Raw genomic sequence first — 23,637 nt, 5'->3', positions numbered from 1 at the left:
GCGAAAATCTAGGAAGCAACAAGGTAAAAATCCTATTAGTTCTTGGCATTGGATGAAGAGACTTCTTGTGAAAAAATTCTTTCCTTTTGAATATAATATATATTTATTAAGGAATGGTTACAAGATTGTTCAACCCAATATCATGGTGGGTCTAGAAAAGATGGAGGAAGTTCTCGAAAAGGAAGAAACTGTGATGGATGCTATATTAATTGAAGATCCAATCATCCATAAGATGAAGGAAGAGATTCAAGAAAAACAAGATATTGAGCTTATTGAAACTCCTGTTGTTGAAACATATATTTCAAAAGATGAAGAACAACAATTGGATTCCTCTGAAATTAAAGGCATGGATGAATCTGTATTTGGAGAAGAAAATAATTCATACAAGGAGTTTGATTCTCAACTAGCCTATTCTAATCTTGTTTATGGAATTAATTATATGATTATTCCATCCAAATATGAGCAAGTCCTAATTCTACAAATTGAAGAGTTTATCTACACATCAAGTTCTATGCCTACTCAAGTTCATTTTAACGAGAACTCGAGGTCGAGTTCTTTACAAGTGAAGGAGTCTGATGTAGGACGAAATATGGTCACTTATGACACTAGGAAAAGAAGGAAGGCGTATCGTTGGGATTTTCTAATTGATTGAAGAAGAATTGGAGTGAAGAAGAATTGGAGCGAAGAAGTGAAAAGGGACATAGCAGGAATTTGCAGATTTGGCGTCCGAGCTCCGATTAGGACGCAAAATACCATTTCGGAAAGGGAACGACGCCACGAGTCAAACTCACAGCTTTGCTGTGATGTATGATGGATTTTGGCATTCTGAGGTCGTTTGGCCTTCCAAAACCGCATTCAAAGTTTCGTAGTTAATTTTCGGAATAAATTCTGTTTTCCAGTTTTTCAGTTTTAATGTAATAACTCCCCTAGCAGTTACAAGGGTTGAGAGTTGTGTATTTAGGCAGGTTTGTCTAACGTTTTTGTACACTTCAGATTTTAATACAATTAATCAAAGAGAGTTTCTCTTAATTTTCTGGTGGAATCCAGTTCCCTTGTTACTCAAGGTTTTCGTTTGAAACCTTTATTGCTTGTGCTGCGTCATTTCCTATACAAATTCTAACACCAAGTGCTTTTTTTCAGAGATGATCTTTGAGGTAATATTTAAAAACTAGACGATTCGGATTGTTGAAATACAATGTGTGGGTAGGCCCAACAAGGGTGTCCCTCAAATAAACTTATTTGAGGGATCTTTCAACTGAAACCCTCTCTGTATATCAATCTCCTTTAATTGAGAGATCCCTCAAATAATTTTAAATGTTGATTGTTCTGGATTATCAAAAAACTTTTTATGCTTTCTAGACCTAAATTACATTACTATAGTCTATGAGTCTGTGCAAGCGTATGCAAAATTGAAAAGAATAATAATAATGTGAAATATAAGACTAAAACAAGTTCATTTCCAAAATTAATCAAATATTGTGCTCCCAAATCAAGAGTCACGACCTTATGCATGAACAAAGTTGATAAGTATCTTAGCAAGAGAACATATATACATAGATAGAGTGAGCTTTGCTAAACAATTCTGTAGTACAATGCGTGTGTGGCACTCTTTTTCTTACCCGGGGGTTTTGTCCAAAGTGATTTTCCCTGAGAAGATTTAATGAGGTTGCGTTCCTACATGCAGGTCCTTTGTAACGTTTTCTGGTGGTTTCTAATGATATATATTCCTTCGTCTCCCAAAAAAAAAAAAAAAAAAAAGTGAGCTTTAATTGAGGGGTTCCTTAAATAAGTTTATGTAAATGACACATTTGTGGGGTCATTCTGGATGGTATTGCAATGATCCGAATTGTTTATATTTTAGGTATTCCTTCAAAAATACCAACGAGCCCAATAGGAGCACCCTACATGTCCAAACCATGGACTGATATAGTCCTCACTTTAACTATCTAGGTCCAACACTTAGGTTGGGTTAGGCCTAATGGACCTCTAAGTGTGAGGTTTTTAACTTAAAAAGTCTCGATATCATTAGGATTGGACTGCCTATATTTGAATTGTATATTATTTTTGTTGTATTCTCTGATGTGGGACTTACACATCATTGATTATATCAAGACACACCAACATATGCATAAAGGTCCCCTTCTCTAGTTATGACCAACAAAATAGATGAAAATAGTGCTTCAATAAAGCATTAAAATTACAACCACTAATTGAATGGTCAAATGATTTTTATTTTCATTTTCATTTTCATTGAGAACATTGTAATAAAGCTATCCGAGTAAACTAAAAGAATTGTGAGTTTCCAATAATATATATACAATTGGGAGTTTCTAAGGTGGAGCTCCTTAGGCTCGGCTTGGTATTGGATAAGCTTGCCGCAGTTACAAAAGCTCAAAACGGGGATGGAGCTTGCAGAAATATATGCATTGATATTAATAATGTTATTTGTACTATCTTGTTGACCACCTATGTAATAGAGATGGACTCCACTAGTGTATATGGGACCAAAATGATCAATAAATGTGGTACAAATAGCAGCACCCTTATTATTATCAGCATAATAAAATTGAAGCACCTCCCTATGAATTATTGTTCGGGCACTCGAATTTTGACCATGTGCATGACTTTGATCCAAACTTTTGTCTATTACTTTGATATCAACGGCTTAAAGCTTATTTGTGGTTCTCCCATGGTTTAACTAGAGCCCAATTAGAAATGCTTTGGGAAGCCTGCGACGTACATGTTTTTACCTATTTCTCTCCATTGGTATTGGATCTGTGTAGAAATATGACAAATTACACATACCTAATGCATATATGCATGCATCATGCATGAACAAAGTTGACAAGCATCTTAGTAAAAATAAAAAATAAAAACTTGATCTGCAAGGTTCGCATGATGGCCATTCACATTTTCTTGCGTGACTTTTTGTTCAGGTGGACTTCATGATTCTATAATTTAATTAAGCTCTTCTCTTCTCTGAGATGTACATACACAAAGAACAATTTTGTTATTGAGACATCCTATTGTTTCCCTCCAAATGGACAAATGATAGAGTATCTTGTAAAATAAGATATTGGAGTAAACTAAAAGAATTGTGAGTTTCTAAAGTTTCACACAATTGTGAGTAGACTAGTTGCCATAAGAGAGCATTACTTTCATATTCATATCGGGGAAAGTTGCGTGAGCAAAGAACAGTGGCAAGAGGTTCTTTTTCTCCTTTTCTCTAAAATTCCACACAATTATGAGTTTCTAAGATAGAGCTTCTAAAATTCCACTCACTCGTTTAACCGCAATTCCTCCTCCAGTGAAAATGGAATTATTTGTAGCTGATTTTGTTCAGCTATGGCCACTATTTGTGCATGCTCTCTCGGGTCCAGGTCGCCATCAATAGTAAACTTGTTGCTTTTGGTCCACATATTATTGTTTTGACCACGACCACTTTGTGCATGTCTTCCACACTTGTTAGAGTAAAGTGGGGCAACTTGTTCATGTTTTCAATGGCATATCGTGTTTGACTGCTCACAGAGGAAGATTTTGAAACCACCATCTTGTATAAAGCATTGGTAATGAAAGTCATTTCAATTCAAGACAGAAGAAACTACAACACAAATCAAACGAGGAGATTTTTGTTTGTTTCCTAATCATAGCATCAATTGATTTTTATACATGTAGATCATTTAAATGCAATGATGAAGGTGCATCATAAGTTTTGAGTGTTGCTAAATGAACCCTAAAATTAATTGAGTACACCATAATATTTAAATCAAAATGTAAAGTTAACTAAGTACACCCTATTTAAGTACCAAAAATACCACTGGTACACCCTAATACACTATCACACAACACCAAACCCATTCATCATTTTTCGTTCTGAATTTTGATTTTTTGTTGAATTCTGAATTGTTTGCCTAAAAATTTTTGAATCTGTGTGTCGATGTTGGCATGAAATTTCAGCTTTAGTTTACCACTTTCCATTCCAAATGATTCTGTTGAGTGTGATCAATTGGTGCTCTATGGATAGTTGGTGATTTGCATTGAATTGTCTGGGATAGTTGAATATTATAATTTTGGTATGTTTCAAAATTCGTAAGGAAAAATTCCTGCAAATTGTGGGTCAATTTTTTGTAGTTGATGCTAAGAAGCATATACTGGAAACTGAAATATGACTTCCAATAATAACTGTCTTCCTGTAAGGATTTGTATTTATGGGCTGCTATGTAACTTGGGAAAATTTTTCCTTTGGGTGTCTAAAGACTATAATTTTAAAGCATGTGTTCATATCTTGGCATGAAAAATTATGCATACTATCATTACCTACAAATTAGGTGGTACAAGGAACGTAATTGATTCTGTAACAAATTTGCATGATTAGTGCTTTGGTCCGCATATAGGATACAAATTGTATTTACTAAATAACGATGAAACAAATTGTTGGAGTTAATTCTAAGAATTTTGGAAGTATGATTTTTTGCTTATGTTTGATTATGCCATTTCTTGCTCTGACTCCAACATTTTCTTGTCATCCCTTATATAAAATTGCCAAATTTTGTTTTTAAAAAAATTCAAATTCAAAGCACTTTAGCTCAAGTGATTTCTTCTAACGGTTTCAACTGTTCAATCTCAACTATCTTGAGATTTGTATCTTATAATCCACTCATTCATCAAAATTTCCACGTTTGAGACTCATGAACAGAGGCCGTTAGTTGTAGCTTCATAGGTGATAGCACATGTATTAACGTAATCAATTGCTTACAATACAAAATGTAGATGGTCTTACGCTATTAGAGGAATGTTAAAATTTGACTAACATGGACAGCTGCATAACCCAAGTATAACATATTATCAGTCAAGAATAAAGTTTAAATAGCGGCACCCAGTCTCTACTTTGTTGGAGGATGTGTTGAATTCAAATATCATGAATGCCAATTATTGATTAATCTCACTTTCCATTTTCATGGAGGATGTCCTGAATTCAAATATCATGAACGATAATTGTTGATTAATTTTAAAAAATCAAGTGTGAAATTAACTAACCTGTGCTTATTAATAGAAGGAAGATAATCAAGACAAGAAAGAAATAAACGCCTGCAGGAGTTCTTTGCATGCTTTTTAAGTCAATTATTGGGTGGTAAAGTCGTTTGGTTCAATGCCTTTGGTGCTATTTTATGGAGAAATTCTTGTTATTTTGAAAAAACAAAATTAAGTAAAAAGAAACCACTAAATCACACAAGTACAGAAAGGTAACAACCGCCCCGCCCGCCTCTTCTTGACAAACTAACAGTGTTGAGATTATCCCAATTTCCCAACGTATGGGGTAATACCCTTATAATTATTGTGAACTTAATTTCGTAAAATGGAAGCGGAGGTTTATTCATACTAATACTATCTTCTTTTTTTCCCATAAGAAAGCTTTGAACTTAATTCTGGAGCACAATGCGGAGGTGTCTATTAAGACATGACAACAACTCTTGATAGAGATAATGGACCTAGAAAAAACATTATAAGGATTGAAGATCAGGCTGCAATTTCATCCCAGAGTAAACATATTCATCAACAAACTATGAACCTCCTGCATGAGATATATAACCAAATTAACGCCTATAAAATCCGAGACTCGTATAACCATACTGACAATATGTACCTAAGTCGGTAGAAGTACAAAATTACAGCTAAAACACATGGACAATATGTGCATCCATGATCGAAACAAACTTGCATATAACTAGAACTGTAAAGCTTTACCCGCATTTCAAAAGTTCTAAAACTGAGACACTGGGGATGCTAATGCACGGATGAGCAGCATACAAATTGCGCCCAGTATGGTCTACCCTTGACTTTCTTCTTTTCACTCTTAATGTCTGAAGGATACCGTGCCGGAGAGTTCCATTCTTTTGCATTCTCTTTCTTAGATGCCTGACCTGTTGGTGATTCGGGACCCAGAATTGAGTTCACTGTTGTCGCTCCAGGACCACCATCCTTCACCTTCACTGCTTTATCATCCTTCTGAGGCGCAGGAGTTTGACTTTCTTTTTGGGTCGGTGACTTTGCTTTATTTTCTAGATAGGCCTCACCCAAAAGGTTCTTCAAAGGGGTGTGTTGCTTTCCAGTGCTCCAGTTTGTAACCTTGGCAATGATCTCTTCGTTCTTCTTTCTCCCCGGTGATTCGTTCACAACATGACTGATAGAAGGAAACCACCCTGCCTGCAAAGGTGCAGGTTTTGGCAGCTCCAGGTTATGTGCTCTGTGGATTTCAGCAGCAGTAGCTTTTTGGTCATTCACGCCTCGAGGTTCTACCAATGTCATGAAAGACGGTGCTTCAAACATATCAGATTTTTCAGGGTATTGTCTCTCAGATGCAGCTTTTGACTTCTGCTCTTCCACTGAAGTTTGGGAATCTGTAGGTGGTATAGCTTGTGCATCTGACTGGATAGAAAGAACTGTACCATGCATCAACAGAAAATAGACTGAGTTTAGAAAATTGTAAATCTTCTTTTTGTGCATATGCATCAGATAAGGTATTTTAGACATAGAGATAGAATAGCATTGCAGTAAAGAATAAATGGCATTCTAAATAATTGTAAATCCACCACAAGACACCCTTATTGAAGGGCAATATATAAACTGATCCAACAAAAACCAAACCAAAACACATAAGAACTTGTATACATAATTCAGTCATAGCTAATTTTACATATGTATATTCTTTCTTTATTCTACCAACCACAATGACATAATCAAGTCAAAGGATAAAATTCACTTCATTACACCCATCTTCAGTACATGGTTGCAGATAACAGTTTTGGGTCATGATTACTCTTCGCCAAGTCACAAGTACAGAAAGTGGGGCAAGCAAAAGCAGTGCAAGTGCAACAGTTCTTATATTATTATGCCAAATAAGAGAGAATGTGTGTTATAAAAACTAATTAAGAAGACAAATACCTGAAACAGAGCCCCAGTTTCCTTCCAGACTGTCAGTTTGGCTATTTGAGTCAACAACATCCAGTGCAGATGAACTTGGCTGTTGCCTAACAAAGTTTTTATCACTCTCTTCTTGAAAAGATTGAGAACTCAACCCAGATGATACCCCACGGAACTCTCTGGAGCCATTATCTTCAGCAGTGAAACTCAGAACAGAAGATTCAGCATCTAAAGCAGAAAGACCTAGTTCTTTCATCCCACAACCCTCTGAACTCTTCTGTGTGGATTCAGCATCGGGACCATGATCTGAAACTATGTTGAGGCCAACTCCGCTAGAATTTGAACTGCTATTTAAAGGTTTGTGTTTGGTGTCAACCAGCTTCAGCATAGAACCATCCACTGCATCTTCTGCAACAGCTTTTGATTCAACAAGATCAATAGCAGAATCAAGGTTCAATGTTGGCTTCACCAAAAGATTTTTTTCAACAGGTCCTTCCCTGCTCTCATTTCCAGATATAATACTCTTTTCAATTTCACCACCATCATGATCGCCAGGATCATCATCATTTAAATTTGTTGCTAAATTAGCTTGAAGTTCGGAGAGACTACTGGCAGATTCCAAACTAGTTATAGGATTCTCTGCAACAATTTTCTCTGTAGATACTTTCCTGTAGTCATCCCCAGTTAAAACATCCTTTTCAGCTTTCTCATGATCACCGTCATCCCCAATTATATCAAACCTTTCAGTTTTATCCTTCTCATAATCACCTGCATCACCAACTTCATGTGAGCTGGATACTGGATTGACTTGGAGCTCAGAGAGACGACTAGCAGATTCCAAATTACTCACAGGGTCTTTAGCAAAAAAATTCTCTGTAGATTCCTTGCTGTTGTCATCCCCAGCTAACTTAAAATTTTCAGTTTCATGATAACCAGAATCTCCAATTATATTGCAGGTTTCAAATATACCCTTCTCATAATCACCAGCATCCCCATTTTCATGTAAATTAGCTGCTGGATTAATTTCGATTTCAGCAGGATTTTCCACAGAATTTTCTTCTGCAGATCCTTTGCTGCTATGGTCTGCGCTTAAATCACATTTTTCATCTTTTCCATTACCATCCAGATCATCTAAGTGCCTTGTTTGATTTATAGCAGCACTGCTGGAAGCAATCAAGGAATTTGGATCAGATAAGACCTTTGTATCACTTTCAGAAAAGTTCAACTGTAACGATTCATTTGCATTTGCAGGGGCTGCTATTTCATCTGACCTTTGGTTTTCAGTAATCTTGATCTGAATGTGAGAAACATTGGGTTCCTCTTCAGCAGGCACTTCTTTAACCATTGGCTTGCTGCTACCTCCACGTTTAACATCAGTTTCTTCATCATTAAATTGTTCCCAAGAGTCCAAGAAGATAGCCTGGTCTAATTTCTTTTCTTTGTGATTTTTAAAACCTTCAAGCATCGCCTCAGGATTTTCTACCACATGTGTATCATCTGGAACAGAAAGCACATGTACATTTGCATTCCCTTCTCCCTCCCAGTTGCTACTCTCAGTTAACCCACCAGAATTTGAATAGTGTATTCCGTCTGTAGTATCCACCTTATTCTCTACAGTATCAACCGATGCATTCACATGTTCAACAGATTCAACTTCAGGGGAAGGATCAATTTGAGGAATATACAAATCATATGCATGGGTGTACTCTTTCTCTGATGGAACAACTTCATTATCTCGCAGAGAGTCCGAAGTCATTTCAACTGTCCCTTCTAACTTAGATACACCCTCAGCTGTTTCACTGACAACTTTATTGGGTGAGATCACAGTGTACGGTAAGTCTCTATCTAGATTACTTGTTGCAATTTCATCAATCTTGTCCTCTTGTGGAGCAGATAATAAAGAGCTCTCAATCACACTGTCAGTAGCATGGGTCTTCTTACTATCTTCTGATGCATCTGCCAGCACTTCAAATTGAATGGGGTGTACGTCATCTTCTGAATGATTCCTATCATCCTGCAAAGCTGATTCCGAACTTGTCATTGAAATGATGTTAGAAGTTGACAACGATCCCTGTAACTCTTGTGCACCCAGCTGATTAGTTGTATTCTCTGGAATTTCAGAAATTTGCATGAGGTTATTGAGAGATAAATGCATATTTATGTGAATGCAAACATTCTATACAATTGTCAAAAGAGAAACCAGATAAGGATTCTTAGAACAATTTTCAGTCAATTGCAATATTGATCAGAGTCATCTCCTCACGAGAAAAAGAAAAAAAACACACACTTAAAAATACAGTGTAAGCATCTTATAGAAGATTCATTCTTCTTCTGCTACTAATGTACTTTGACGATAAAGGTGGAGAAAAATGAGGACAAAATATATCACTCTTACATGTCAAGGATACAGTAATTACATCAAAATAGAGGATGTCTCCCAAATACTCGGACAACAGAAGTGGAGAAGTATGAACATGGAACAAATATTTTAAATAAAAAGTGTAGTCAAACATATTATAAAAAATGCAGTCACCAACATAAGAATATAATATTTCACTATCACCACATCACAAAACAGGTCACTATTCAGTATAATTAGCTTACTATATGGAAGAATATGCCTTCTTTACCATGAATTTTACCAGAACTTGCCACTTCAAGGGCATGAAAAATCGCTTGACTTAAAAACAATAATAGCCCTACAGTATTGAAATCTTTATATTAATCTCTCGTCCAAGCAAGTGTACATAAAGTCCTTTATATCAAAACAGAAGGAAACGAAGTCAGTGAATCTTGGATAGATTTTCTCTTTCAAGGGTGGTACTGTTTCATTTTATCCGTTATTTGAATATTTACTTCAAGTTCCGCAAAAGTTTTGGTAGTAAGTACAAATCCAACATGGCACACCTTCCACTCAATAGAATCATATTTTTCAGCACCATCAAAGATATTTTTAATCCAGATGATTAGCCACCCAGTATGTGTGTGCTATCACAAAAATTGGACAAAAAATTTCATATTTTTCTTTTCTTTGTATAAGAAAATATTTGCATATTTCCAAAGCCCCATGAGTGCTTTATCACTTAAGTCTCCGTAGATAGACCTAACATGCAACATTTCCACATTTAACTTGTAAAATGTCCTCCATCTAATATTATGAAATGAGCACAGAATATGACCCATAATTACATTCCTGCCAATAATATTCAACAGACTGCTGAACAACCTATACATCCTGCACTAACTAGTACATGAACAATACAAAATACAACCAAGTAATAAAAGAGAGCAAGTATACACACATCAGGTGTGCATAATCAAAATTATCATGCAAACATACAGACGGTAACCAGCACAAGTAGTCTCTTTATTGACTCTACCCAGATAACCTTTAGTAGTGACGTAACACCAGAAATAAAATAACCTATTATACCATAGAAAAGAATAGATACCTGCACGGTCCATCAACTTCTAATTGTAGGATGAATATTTCATAACTTTAAAATGCAATCACTGCATTGACCTTCCACAATTAGACTACACACTGTTCAATGGAGTAGGACAACCCTTCACATTAGACTATAGACTATTCAATGCATTCATTGCATTAATCCTCCAAATCAGGTTTACTTAATTTCATAATTAACCAATTAAAACTGCAACACCTCCTTGCACTGAGCTACAGAACCCGAGGATCATATCGCACCCATCAATTTAAAACTACCTTATAATTTTTTTTCCTGATAAGTAAACTATCCTGTTATACTTAAAATCAACTCATTAAAGGTATAATGGTTCTTTTACTGTCTAGATCATTTCATTTATTTCTGAGCATCCTCTTAAAGAAAATAATGATTTAAGTATCAACATGCAAATTCTTCAGACCATAAACAGATACTTTAAATCATCAAACACGCACAGATAAATAATTAAATCAGATGCCAACAAGACAGCTAATAACAATTAATTGGTTCGATTCATGGAAACGTTACCGGTGATTTCCCCATCATTAAGGGATTGGATGACGTTCAAACCATTCTTGGCAACCCTTTCGAGATTAATTTCTGATTCTCGAACATTTTCTAACCCTTCGCCGGTTCCTGCACCAGAAGCACTATCTGAAAATTCTGCAACGGCATCTGAGAACACCACGTCTTCTGATCTCACGGATACTAGATCTATCAAATGAAAAAATAAAAAGAATAAGATATCTAATTTCTCATCCGCTTATCAACAAAAACTGAAGAAAAGTAATGTTTTGAGATGTAATCAGGGGATAATCTATTGTTTGTTTGTTCGGGCTTCCCCTGTGTGTATTGTGCTGCAGCTATTTAGCTGCTGGTTTCTAACAAGATTTTACTAGAACCATGGATACGCCAATTTAGTGCCGTATCCCATATCGGATACTCGTTTGGATATGATACGGTCCGATGCGCATCCGTGTCTGTGCTTCATAGTTCTGCAGTGGGGGATCTCTCTATATGCTTCAAACAGTTTAGTCCTTTTCTTAAAAATTTAAACAGCTTAATAGAATAGTTTTACCAATCCCTCACCAAGGCAGAAACAAAGATCCAAATAACCAAATTTCACCTTCCAAATAATTTCTGAGACACAAAACAGAGCGGATTAGATGAAAGAATTAAAAAGAACTAGGTAACTCACTGGGGGTTTTGCGTTCTTCATCAGAGTGCTCATCATCTGAATCATTTACATGGGTGTTCTTCTCAGAGCCAGCCAGATTGTAACCATCAATGGTTCCACAAATCCTCTTATGGGCACGTCTGTGTCTGGCACTTGGGTGTGCGTTTGGAAAGGGCCACCCACATTTGTGACAAACATGGACTCCATGGCTGTCAAGCCCTGTATATTCAAGAAGTTAAACAAAACAATCGCAAAAGCAGACAACAACCCAGAAAATAAAATTAACAAAAAACAAACAAAAAACCCTTAAACCCAGTAGCAAACAAAACCAAGATTCAGAGATAATGTGAAATAAAGTGAAAGGAAAAATACGATAAACCATGAAATCCAAGAACCCATCAAAAACATTTCCAACCCAAAAAACCAAAATCCACTAAAACCCAGAAAGAGACAACAAATCAACATTCAGAAAGAGAAGAAAATAAGATAAATCAAACCTGAACTGTGAGTTCTTGCTAGATCTTGGCTATCCATGTCTTCAGGAGAAGCGAAGAGTTGCAGCAGCAGAGAAAACAATAAAACAAAGTAAACAAGTTTGAAATGTAAAACCAAAGAACAAGCAATCAACGCAAAAGTCTCTCAATGTCTGCAGGTCCCTTTTGGGCGTGAGAGTGTGGTACGGAACAGTATGAGTCGTCTTTCAGAGACCGGTTTGCTAACGGCTTAACCTCTTATCCCATGTGAACATGTTATATAAATAACAAGGCAAGGGTTGCTATCAATCATTTGCATCAACCTTTTATGATTGTCTGCATTGAGGTGCATGGTAATGGTATGAGGTTACCAGTGGGGTCCACTGAAATTGGTGTAAAACTAGGCGATGTTCTTAATTATGATGTTTGTAGCACTAACTTTTTGGTAGAGTTGGAAAATATGATCATGAGGTGACAAGAAACATGCATCGGTAATGATTTTACTTTAGTGGAATTAGCACTTCATTTTCATTTTCACTTTGACTTTGAGTTAAAATCTCATAAACGGGAGTTTGTTGTGTTGTTCAGTAAAATAAATAATAAATATAAGAAGAATTTACTCTGGATGGACCTTTGCGAAGACGATGTTGATTCCATCTGAATTTTATTACTACTGAACTTATCATATCAATGACCAATTTAACATTGTTGTGCTATGAAAATAATTGCTGTCAGATTAGCTGTGAGAGAAAGTAATTTAGCGTTTGGTAAAATTTAGATGCCCACGAATACAATGTTGATTCCATTTGAGTTTTATTACTACTGAACTTATCACATCGAGTATATTAATAGCATATTCACTTAATTATGAAACATACCCTAAAAACATAGATTAGCAAGAATATGAAGAAAGATTATTAATTTTGTGTATTAACGTGTTTTTAATTAATTAAAACCAAAAAGGTAAAAAGTCTAAGGGCAAAGAGGTCCTAAAGGTACAAAAATCGAGGCGTGCAAGTTTTGGAATTATCATGTGGTTGATTGGATGGGATGAAAACTTGGAAAACAGTAAAATATTGTCTTACCTGACTGTCAGATAACAAAACAAAAACCCAATGAAATGGCACTTTCAAACTTTGACCCACAAAATTAAACCCTACGCGACTTCTCCCCTACCTACTTTGTCCAATAGTCAAGCGCGACAAAGACACGCCTTCTCAAAAACGACACCAAAATCCCGCTCTTTAATATTGGATAATATTTCTTGTGTCTTTATTATGATCATAAACCACAACTACTCCATCGACAGCAAAAGCAAAAAGGAAAAGGAAACCCTTAACTACTCCATCGATAGAGATTGTTGAAAAGAATATTTTATTGCTTCTTTGGAAAATTGAAAATAATACTTCGCTTCTTTGGCATGTTTATAATGATTTTCATTGCATATTATTTATTTTTTTTAAAATTTTGAGAGATATTAATCGTTTGAGTCTTGCATGTTATATATTATTTAATATATATAGTTTATCTTAATAGAATGGTAAACGTAGAATGGTCAAATTAATTATGGTCGTCTTTAAAATTTCAAGAGTCAAGAGGCAAAAATGAAGAAATGAACTAAGCCAATTTGCATAAAGACCACATAAATTATAAGGGGGAGTGTACATTAGCCACGCAATAAACTCCTTCACCTACTTCATTCTTGACGCTAAATTGCCAACTCCGTCAACTTCAAAACATGTCTTTCCTAAGGGCACTTTTGTCACTTCACCATTAAAGAAAAACTTAAAATAATAATGAAAAAAGAAAAACTTCCCCTCAATCTCCACCACTCAACTCAACCCACCCCCTCCCCTCCACTTATAGGCCAAAGTTGTAAAGGCAATTGCTTAAGCCCATTTGATAACAATTTCGTTTTTTATTTATTTATTTATTTATCAAAAAATTTGAAAACATGAAATTTGATTAGTAACTAGTTTTAGTTTGTTTATTTTACTAAAAATTGTTTAAAAGTTATGGTTACTCTCCACGAGTTTCACTCAGGCTGATTTGACACCTCTTTAGCTCCCGCTCAATATCTATATTAGTTGTTCGGAGCTCATCCGGAGTCAAATTCAAACTCGCCTCTTTTAGCATCTAACATTTGATTAAAAAAATATTATTTTATTTTATTTCTCTTAAGAGAAAAAAAGTAGGCTATGTGCCATAATGTTTTTATTTTTATTTTTATTTTTATAATAAGCAATAGAATTTTATTAGGACAACTTTAAAAAGTACAAAGGGAGCCATCCCAATTAGCAGTATGACGGACATGGGTAAATTTCTCCAGTGACTTGAGCCAGTCTAAGGGTTGAGACGATTTGGAGAGAATCAATCTAAAAAATTACTTGTCTAAAACCCCTGTCGACTGCCTTTATTGTTCAAGATTAAAACAATTTATCAAGAACAAAATGGGCCACTAACCGTCATGACTATGCTAGAGAGGCTAGACAACACATCAAACTAAATAAGTTTTCGGGAATCATGACACAAACTCACAGACAACCCATAAGATTTTTTGGAACAAAAACGACTAAAGTAGTAGTAACACATCAAAGTCGCTCCACAAGATGCTTCACATAGCTAAAGCCATCATGTAAAACAGAAACAAACAATAAGGAGAGAAAAACATCATGGTCTGCCAAGGCACCTAGATCTAACAAGATCCAGGGGGAAAACCCCATATCTGAAGCTTCCTTGCTCTATTAGGGGATCCATGGGCTCACCTTTTGCTGGGTTTCTCTCTTCTCCATTCACTTACAATGCGTTTGGATGAGGGAAATAAACTTAGAATTTTGACAAAAGTCAGAATTTCTAAATTGACATGAACCAATTCCGTTGTTTGGATAGAAAAAACATAGAAATTTAGAAATTCCCCATGGGAAAAACACTTGGAATTTTCAATTTGGAGGTCATAAATCTCAACTTTAAATTCTATCATAAAATCGTCATTTCTAAAATTCCAAGAGAGATTGAGTTTTTAAAAAAGATAACTTTACAAATAAAGATTAAATTCCATATTTTAAATCCTTTACCCAAACAAGAAACTTTACAAATTCTAGAACATTAATTTCTGTCATTTTAAATTCTGTCATTTTAAATTCCGTCATTTATGAATTCTTTTGTACTTTTAAATTTCCTTATCCAAATGCACCGTTAGGGTTTTTTAGGGGTGGTACCATAATGTTATTTAATGAATTTTCTAACGCCTACCACAAGGATAAAACCATAATATAATGAGGAACTTGTAAAACAATAGTATGCTCAAGAGAAGAGTGGTGAGCCTTGCATACCATCAACATAATGGTGCAACTATATTTATATTGATATTTTAAGGTTAACAGTTACAAACGATTACATGAAAATCTCTATTTACATGGGAATCAATCTATACATTTGAAAATCAAAAAGATAATCATATCACAAAACAATTAAACTAAGTCAAGGCAAACTAGGACTTATCATCCAAAACAGATAAGGACTTTGAATTCAAACTTGTAGATAACGTATGTCTAACATCCCCCCACAAGTTGACAGGTCTTTGAACAATTGGAAGCTTGGACACCAAGTACTTGAAACGAACAACCAGGGACGGACCCAGGATTTCAAAATGGGGTGGGCTAGAATTACCTTATTGAAATGTTAGATTTTAGGCTTATGGAATTGATCATATATATAATTTAAGAATATATCATTTTTATTTTATTTGTTTAAAAGACCTATTTTACACCAACAATGCCTGCTAAGGTCTACCATGACGGACAAAAATGAATTAAGAAAAAAGAAAATTCATAAGAAAATTCAAAAATGAAAATTTATCATCACAAAGATTAAGTTAGATAGACACACGGCAACTAGAGGTTACACTACAATTATCCAGTTAGTTCAAATTAATATTTATGCTATAAATGGGATTAACATTAACACTAACTATAAGAAATAAAATAAAAAAAACTCACCTGGGATAGCCCAGGTTGTACAAGTCATAGGTCTGTGCCTGCGAACAACACACAAGCCCTTGGTAAACAAATCAGCAAGCTCATCATGCGAGCAAAACAAAATGAACCAGCAGCTCACTTCTAGTTACCTTTTCTCGAACATAAAGATAGTCCACTTCCAAATGTTTGGTTCGAGAGTGAAATACAGGATTGGAAGCCATGGCTAGCGACGACACATTATCAAACCAGATTTGAGGAGGGGATAAACATAGCTGTAAATCACAAAACAAGGAACTAAACCAAGATAGTTTTGGAGTAGTATGAGCAAGCTGTCGATACTTAGCTTCTATGCTAGACCTTGATACATTTTTTCTGCTTCTTAGAACTCCATGAAACCAAGTTTTTCCCCAAATAAATACAAAACCCACCAATGGAATGTTGAGAATCTGGATTACCAACATAGTCTGCATTAGAGAAAGCATTGAGCTGCAATTCACCAAGATGATATACTAAGCCATGATCATAAGTATTTTTGAGATAATGTAAGATTCGTTTTACAGCAGACCAGTGAGTAGAGGTAGGATTCTACATGAATTGACACACTTGGTTCACAGGATACGCAAGGACAAGTCTTATGATGGTAAGATACTATAATGCCCTTACAACATTGCCATAATTAGCAGGATCATAATAGGGCTCTCCTTCATGCGCACTCAACTTCTAACCACTAGGTGTAGGTGTGGAAATAGGCTTGGTGTTTGCAAATTTAGTGCAAGATAACAAATCCATGGCATACTTGGATTGAGCTAAGTGCATAGAGTCCTCATTGTAGTCGACCTCAACCCCCAAAAAGTAACACAATGGTCCCAAATCCTTCATAAAGAAGTGAGTGCCAAGCCGCTGGATAAGTAAGGAAATCTGAGATTGATCATTGCCTGTGACCAAGATGTCATCAACGTAAATCAACAAAACCAAATAAACACCATGTTGATTAAAAACAAATAATGAGTAATCACATTTTCACTCTTGGAGGCCAAGCTCAAGCAAGTAATCAGAGAACTGTTGAAACCAAGCCCTTGGTGCTTGTTTCAACCCATACAAACTGCGCTGCAACTTGCATACATGAGAATCAATGAAACCTACAAGTTGTCACATATAGACCTCTTTTGCAAGAAAACCATGCAAAAATGCGTTTTGAACATCTAATTGTCACACAAGCCATTTCTTTGTGACTGCCAAGCTCAAAACTAGTCTAATGGTACTATGTTTTACAACTGGACTCAAAGTTTCAGTGTAATTGACACCTTCCTTTTGATGAAAACCATTTGCAACCAACCATGCTTTATACCGCTTGATAGAGCCATCAGACTTCCTTTTAATCTTGAACACCCATTTATTTGGCAGCAAATTCATGTGAGATTGAAAGGGCACAAGAGTCCAAGTTGTTGGAAGAAAATTGAGTATTAATTATAATACATATATTTCACATAGCTTGTTGGACCGTATGTATTGGATTCCAATATGTATAAAGCTATATGGGCCTTCTTATATTGTAAGATATTCATGAATTATGGCATAAGATTAGCAATCCCTAAAATATAATAGGAAAGTTAGGGTTTTGTTATCAATATAAAAGGGCTAGTCCCTATTCTTACAATTACACGCTAAGATATTATCTGCCCTATTGAGATATTAGTATTTGGTATTGCAAAGAATAGAAGACGGCTCCAGCAGACCTTCATGTCTTCTTCTTCTAATCCAGGTTAGTGTTCTTGATTTGTTATTAAGTTTATTGGCTTATTCTAATGTGATTCATGGTGTTGTTGTTCTATTGATTTCATTTCATGAAATATCTAACATGTGGTATCAGAGCCCACTCAACAGACCATGTTTTAATTGAATAATAATATTAAATTAATAACAAATAAAATAAAAGGATTATTTTATTACCTATGCTTTTCACTTTGGAGTTTTTTCTATTCCGTCTAGAACTATTGAGATTTAGGCTTTCTCCTTTTTATTTTGATATTCAATTGTCTGAATCTAATCGCTTCCGCTGAATTGAGTTTCTTTGAAACCCAAAATATGCTGATTGAAAATCATGAGCCAAATCAAGGTATGGGTTTTTCCTTTAAATGAGTATTTTCTGAAGCCCAAATCTGTTGTCTATATGAATAAGATCAAGATTAATTGCTTTGTCGGTGATGTTGTTAAAACACTGGTTTCAGGATGATATCAGAATGCACAAATTGGATATTTTGAGAAATTCAATTAGTCTAATATTCGGTTTTCTATATTAGAAAACAATAAAGAATCATGTCCAAAAAAAAAAAAAGAAAAAAAAAAGGAGGGGACTTGATTATCTGGTGGAATCCTTGTGAGAATGAATTGGAATGTCCTTAACAAATTGGATGGTTCACACTTATTCTACAAGAGATTATTCTGAACAAGCCAGAAAATTAATTCATGAGTTATGATGAGTTGTACTAATCTTGCCTAAAGGTGTTATTACTGCTTGATCCAACTATGAATTAGTGTGTTGCAATTCATGCGATACTTGTGTCTTATATTTCTTCTTGCCTAAAGGCGTTGTTAATATATCATTGCAAGTATTTTATGTTTTGGCTATGCAATTTAATGCATATGGTAGTTTCTTGGCCTGTTGGCGCTAAAACTGATTAGATAGAGATGAGTGCAACTTACAAGTGATGTGGACGATCGAGAGATCGATTGAGCGTTGGATGCGGATTCTTCCTGTCCTTGGATGCTGATCCTGAATAGAAGGAAGCCGAGACTCATAAGGTCTATGGAACCGGTGTGGAACCAGCCTAAGACTCTCTGATGTCAAAGTAAGATTGTTTTCTAAGAGCTTTTGCTGTTTGACAAGATATTAATATAAAAGTCAAGCTGAAAAGTCTTACCCCTGTATTGTAGTGAAGGGGCTTATTTATAGAGGGTATTTTGTATGCTCTTAGTACTTAATTTCGATGTGGGACTCGTGGGAGGGCCTTATGAGGTTGACACGAGTCCATAGATATTTCGAGCGGGTGCTTCGAGGTTGATTCTGCAGAATCGGTAGGGGATATCGATTGTAGACTATGTTGGGCCTGTAGCGACCGTTTGTTGCTTTGAGACAATATCATCGGTAGCCGATGCTGATTGTTCGGAGCCTTGGGCACTTGGGGAGTTTCTCTGGTCCACGTGTCACTGGATGAGTGGAGGGTCAGATATGGTACAAACATGGCCAAAGCTGAAACTTATTGAGCCTATGCATTTTCAAGTTACAGCATAAACTAATGTACTCTAAACTGCTGTGATTTGTAAGTAATTAAAAATCCAGTTTGTTGCTCTTTTGTAATCCAGCTCTGGGAATGACTTCCATGAATTTCTCAAGCACTGAGACATTGACTGGGAGCAACTACAAAAGCTGGAAACAAGACATTGAGATATTGTTGGGGCTCATGGACTATGATCTTGCTATTCGAGAGGATGAACCTGCTGCACTTACTGAAGCTAGCACAACAGCGCAGAGGACCAAGCATGAGAAATGGGAAAAATCGAATAGGATGGCATTAAATGTCATGAGGAGGGCTATGACCTCGGCTGTGAGATGGGGGATTCCAGTTTGTGATAAGGCTAAGAATTTCCTCGAAGCAATTGAGATAAAATTTAAGGAGTCAGAAAAGGTTGAGACTGATTTGATGCCTGATCAGCAGCTATCTCCACATATTTTTTTTATCCTAGTGTGGACACCATGAAAAATCAGCCAGAAACAGGAGTTGACACAACACCAAGAAATGAAGAACAAGTTGATCATGTCATTCAACCTAATGAACCAGAACCTGTGCGAAGATCCCAAAGGTCACACAAGCTTGCTATACCTGAAGACTATGTTGTCTGTTTGCAAGAGTCAGATTCTGGAATTGAACTGGATGAAGATCCCCTTACTTATGCTCAGGCTATGCGAAGTGAACAAGCAGTCTTGTGGAATGAAGCTATGAAGGAAGAGTTAAAATCTATGGACAAAAACCATGTTTGGACACTCGTGCAACCAAGTTCAAATGCTAAACCTATTGGATGCAAATGGGTTTACAAAACCAAGAGAGATTCTAAGGGGCAAATTGAGAGGCTGAAAGCTAGACTCGTGGCAGAAGGTTTCACACAAAGAGAAGGTTTTGAGTACACAGAGACCTCCTCTCTAGTTTCCTCCAAGGATTCCTTTAGAATAATTATGGCTCTCACAGCACACTTCAATTTAGAGCTCCACCAGATGGATGTAAGGACTGCTTTCCTAAATGGTGATTTACATAAGGAAATTTTTATGCAGCAACCTCCAGGATTTGTTGAAAGGGGGATGGAAAGCATGGTTTTCAGGTTAAATAAGTCAATCTATGGTTTAAAGCAGGCATCAAGGCATTGGTACCTCAAATTTGATAAAGTCATCACTACTTTTGGCTTTGCAGAAAACAAGTTCGATGAGTGCATCTACTTAAAAGTGAGTGGTTCCAAATTCATTTTCCTTGTACTTTATGCAGATGATATTTTGCTTGCAAGCTCAGATTTTCAATTGCTTAAAAGTACCAAGGAATTGCTTTCTAAAAGTTTTGACATGAAAGATATGGGAGAAGCTCATTTTGTTTTAGGTATAGAAATTCTGAGAGACAGATCAAGATGTCTTTTGGGGCTATCTCAAAAATCCTATATTGAAAAGGTGCTTAAATGATTTAAGATGGAGAAATGCTCAAAAGTAGAACTTCCTATAGGAAAGGGTGACAAGTTGAATAAAAGTCAATCTCCTGCAAATGATTTCGAGAATGAGCAAATGAAACTCAGACCTTATGCTTCATTGGTTGAAAGCATAATGTATGCACAAGTATGCACAAGACCTTATTTAGCTTTTATTGTGAGTGTGCTTGGAAGATTTCAAGCAAATCCTAGAGAACCTCATTGGGTGGCTGCCAAGAAGGTGTTGAGTTATTTGCAAGGGACTAAGTCACATATGCTGATTTATAGCAAGGTGGAGAAGCTTGAGATAGTAGCCTATACAGATTCGGATTTGGCTAGTTGCACAGATGACAGAAAATCTACAGCATGTTATGTTTTTGTTCTTGCTGGTGGTTCTGTTTCATGGAAAAGTGCCAAACAAACTGTTGTAGCTACATCAACTATGGAAGCAGAGTTCATAGGCTGTTTTGAGGCCACTAAACAAGCAGTTTGGATTAAGAATTTCATTACAAATGTCAGGATTGTGGACTCTATTGCAAGGCCATTAAAGATATATTGTGACAACCAAGCCGTTGTTTTCTTCCCTAGAAACAACAAGAGAACTCCAGCTTCTCGATTGATGGAGATCAAATATTTACTAGTCAGAGACAAGGTCAAGGAACAAGTAATTGATGTAATACACATTGGTACTGAATCCATGGTGGCTGATCCTCTTACAAAGACATTACCAGTGAGAGTGTTCAAAATACATGTAGCAACAATGGGAGTTCATGGAAATTTTGATTCTTTTTATCTGTGGGAGTAAGTCAAAACTTTATGTATTTTGTCATTTCTTTTTGACTTATGAATAAAGTACTGCATTGTCCTTTTGTTTTAGCAATGATTTTGATACAGTATTTGATTTCTATTAAGAATCTTTATAGAAGACAGCTTTCGTTTATACTGTCTTATTGGTTTTAATCTCTCTAGCTAAGATGATTGAAACACTATTGTTGTTATGAGAATATTGACTTCCTTGAGGCATTTAGAAATTCTTAGAACTTATTGATAGGACTAATATGTGGGAGTGGAAAACCTTATGGTTTACACTCATTATGTCACAATATCTGCAACATTGTGATGTTAAGTCTCGTTTATACTGTCTTATTGGTTTCAATCTCTCTAGCTGAGATGATTGAAACACTATTGTTGTTCTGAGAATATTGACTTCCTTGAGGCATTTAGAAATTCTCAGAACTTATTGATAGGACTAATATGTGGGAGTGGAAAACCTTGTGGTTCACACTCATTATGTCATAATATCTGCAACATTGTGATGTTAAGTCTCGTGTATGTAATTTCTGGAAACCAAGACTAAATTGACTTGTCTTGTGTGTCCTTAGGTTCTGCACTATGATTTGACATAGACATTTGCTTGAGAAGGAAGCTTATTACTTTAGGATTCAGTGATCACTTTTACTACTGGATTGACAAGCTATGATATGTATTGTAATTATACTCAGTGGGAGAATGTTGGAAGAAAATTGAGTATTAATTATAATACATATATTTCACATAGCTTGTTGGACCTTATGTATTGGAGTCCAATATGTATAAAGCTATATGGGCCTTCTTATATTGTAAGATATTCATGAATTATGGCATAAGATTAGCAATCCCTAAAATATAATAGGAAAGTTAGGGTTTTGTTATCAATATAAAAGGGCTAGTCCCTATTCTTATAATTACACGCTAAGATATTATCTGCCCTATTGAGATATTAGCATTTGGTATTGCAAAGAATAGAAGACGGCTCCAGCAGACCTTCATGTCTTCTTTTTCTAATCCAGGTTAGTGTTCTTGATTTGTTATTAAGTTTATTGGCTTATTCTAATGTGATTCATGGTGTTGTTGTTCTATTGATTTCATTTCATGAAATATCTAACACAAGTTCCATTATGTTGCAAAGCACTAAATTTTAGACTCATGGCATGCCTCAATTCTTCTTGTTTCACGGCTTGACTGAAACAAGAAGGTTCAGTATATTGAACATCCATAATAGCAGTCATGGCATATTTGGGATTTGGCTTACTTATCCCAAGCTGGGACCTTGTTACCATACGCTGATGTGGTGGAGAAGAAGATTGTGAAGGTTTAGCAGCAACATAAGAGGAAACACCACCATCAAACACATGATTATCACTTTGATTATTGGGCACTGATTCTTACATGGGAGGAGAAATATTTGGAACTGTTGGAGGTTGGGTATGTTGAGTAATTGGTGTGAGGATAGGATTATTTAGTGGTGGTGGCACATGAATTCCTTAGAGAACAACCATGTTAGTAGACTCAGGAAAAACAAGTAAATCTTATGGATTACAATTACCTGACTTGAAGCCACTCCCTTTAGAAGATGTGAGATCCTTGAATGGAAAATTGTCCTAATCGAATAGGACATGACTAGACACATAAATTCTTCTCGTGGACAGATCCAAGCACTTATATCCTTGATGATTCAGCGAATAACCTAAAAAGACACATGGTTTGGATTTGTGTTGAAGTTTATTAGTGGTATACGACATTAGCCAGGGAAAGCAAAGACATCCAAAAGTTTTGAACATATCATAACTAGGAGACCTAAGAAACAATGTTTGAAAAGGAAACTTATTTGACAAAACTCTAGTTGGTAAGCGATTAATTAAATATATGGTAGTATGAAAAACATCAAACTAATAGGTATTAGGAACAGAAGCATCAGACAGAAGAACAATATCAGTTTCAACAAGATGCCTATGTTTTCTTTCGGCTAAACCATTCTGCTCAGGATGCTTAGGACATGAAAACCTTTGGACAATACCATGATCAACAAGATAATTTTAAAATGCATGCTTAGTGTACTCTCCCCCTTCATCACATTGTAA

General features: G+C 35.7%; 2 protein-coding genes and 1 pseudogene across 2 annotated transcripts; 2 read left to right on the top strand and 1 right to left on the bottom strand.

The window, feature by feature from the left end:
• Positions 1 to 5,549: 5,549 nt before the first annotated feature.
• On the bottom strand, positions 5,550 to 12,293 carry LOC110773732 (Pentatricopeptide repeat (PPR) superfamily protein). Its single transcript, XM_021978254.2, has 5 exons — positions 12,060 to 12,293; positions 11,584 to 11,781; positions 10,914 to 11,099; positions 6,943 to 9,030; positions 5,550 to 6,440 (listed from the first exon to the last, which is right to left on the bottom strand). Exons 1-5 carry the CDS (start codon positions 12,094 to 12,096, stop codon positions 5,785 to 5,787), a joined length of 3,165 nt encoding a protein of 1,054 aa, XP_021833946.2. The 5' UTR covers positions 12,097 to 12,293; the 3' UTR covers positions 5,550 to 5,784.
• A 7,090-nt stretch (positions 12,294 to 19,383) lies between these two features.
• Positions 19,384 to 19,770, top strand: LOC110773733 (uncharacterized). The gene has a single exon (XM_021978256.2). The coding sequence runs from the start codon at positions 19,384 to 19,386 to the stop codon at positions 19,768 to 19,770; it is 387 nt and encodes a 128-aa protein (XP_021833948.2).
• Positions 19,771 to 20,741: 971 nt separating this feature from the next.
• LOC148297403 (secreted RxLR effector protein 161 pseudogene) lies at positions 20,742 to 21,542 on the top strand (annotated as a pseudogene).
• The last annotated feature ends 2,095 nt before the right edge of the window (positions 21,543 to 23,637 follow it).

Source organism: Prunus avium, chromosome 1, assembly GCF_965620075.1.
Source record: "Prunus avium chromosome 1, drPruAviu1.hap1.1, whole genome shotgun sequence".
NCBI lineage: Eukaryota > Viridiplantae > Streptophyta > Magnoliopsida > Rosales > Rosaceae > Prunus > Prunus avium.
The sequence above is the reverse complement of the archived record's forward strand: the minus strand, read 5'-3'. Positions and strand labels throughout refer to the sequence as shown.

Bases quoted from the DNA above. Each gene is read 5' to 3' on its own strand.
- LOC110773732 (XM_021978254.2), bottom strand. From the start codon at position 12,096: ATGGATAGCCAAGATCTAGCAAGAACTCACAGTTCAG. The intron at 11,782-12,059 runs GTTTGATTTATC...TTGAATATACAG, and splicing joins AGCAAGAACTCACAGTTCAG to GGCTTGACAGCCATGGAGTC. The intron at 11,100-11,583 runs GTGAGTTACCTA...TTCATTTGATAG, and splicing joins TGAAGAACGCAAAACCCCCA to ATCTAGTATCCGTGAGATCA.
- LOC110773733 (XM_021978256.2), top strand. From the start codon at position 19,384: ATGACTTCCATGAATTTCTCAAGCACTGAGACATTGACTGGGAGCAAC.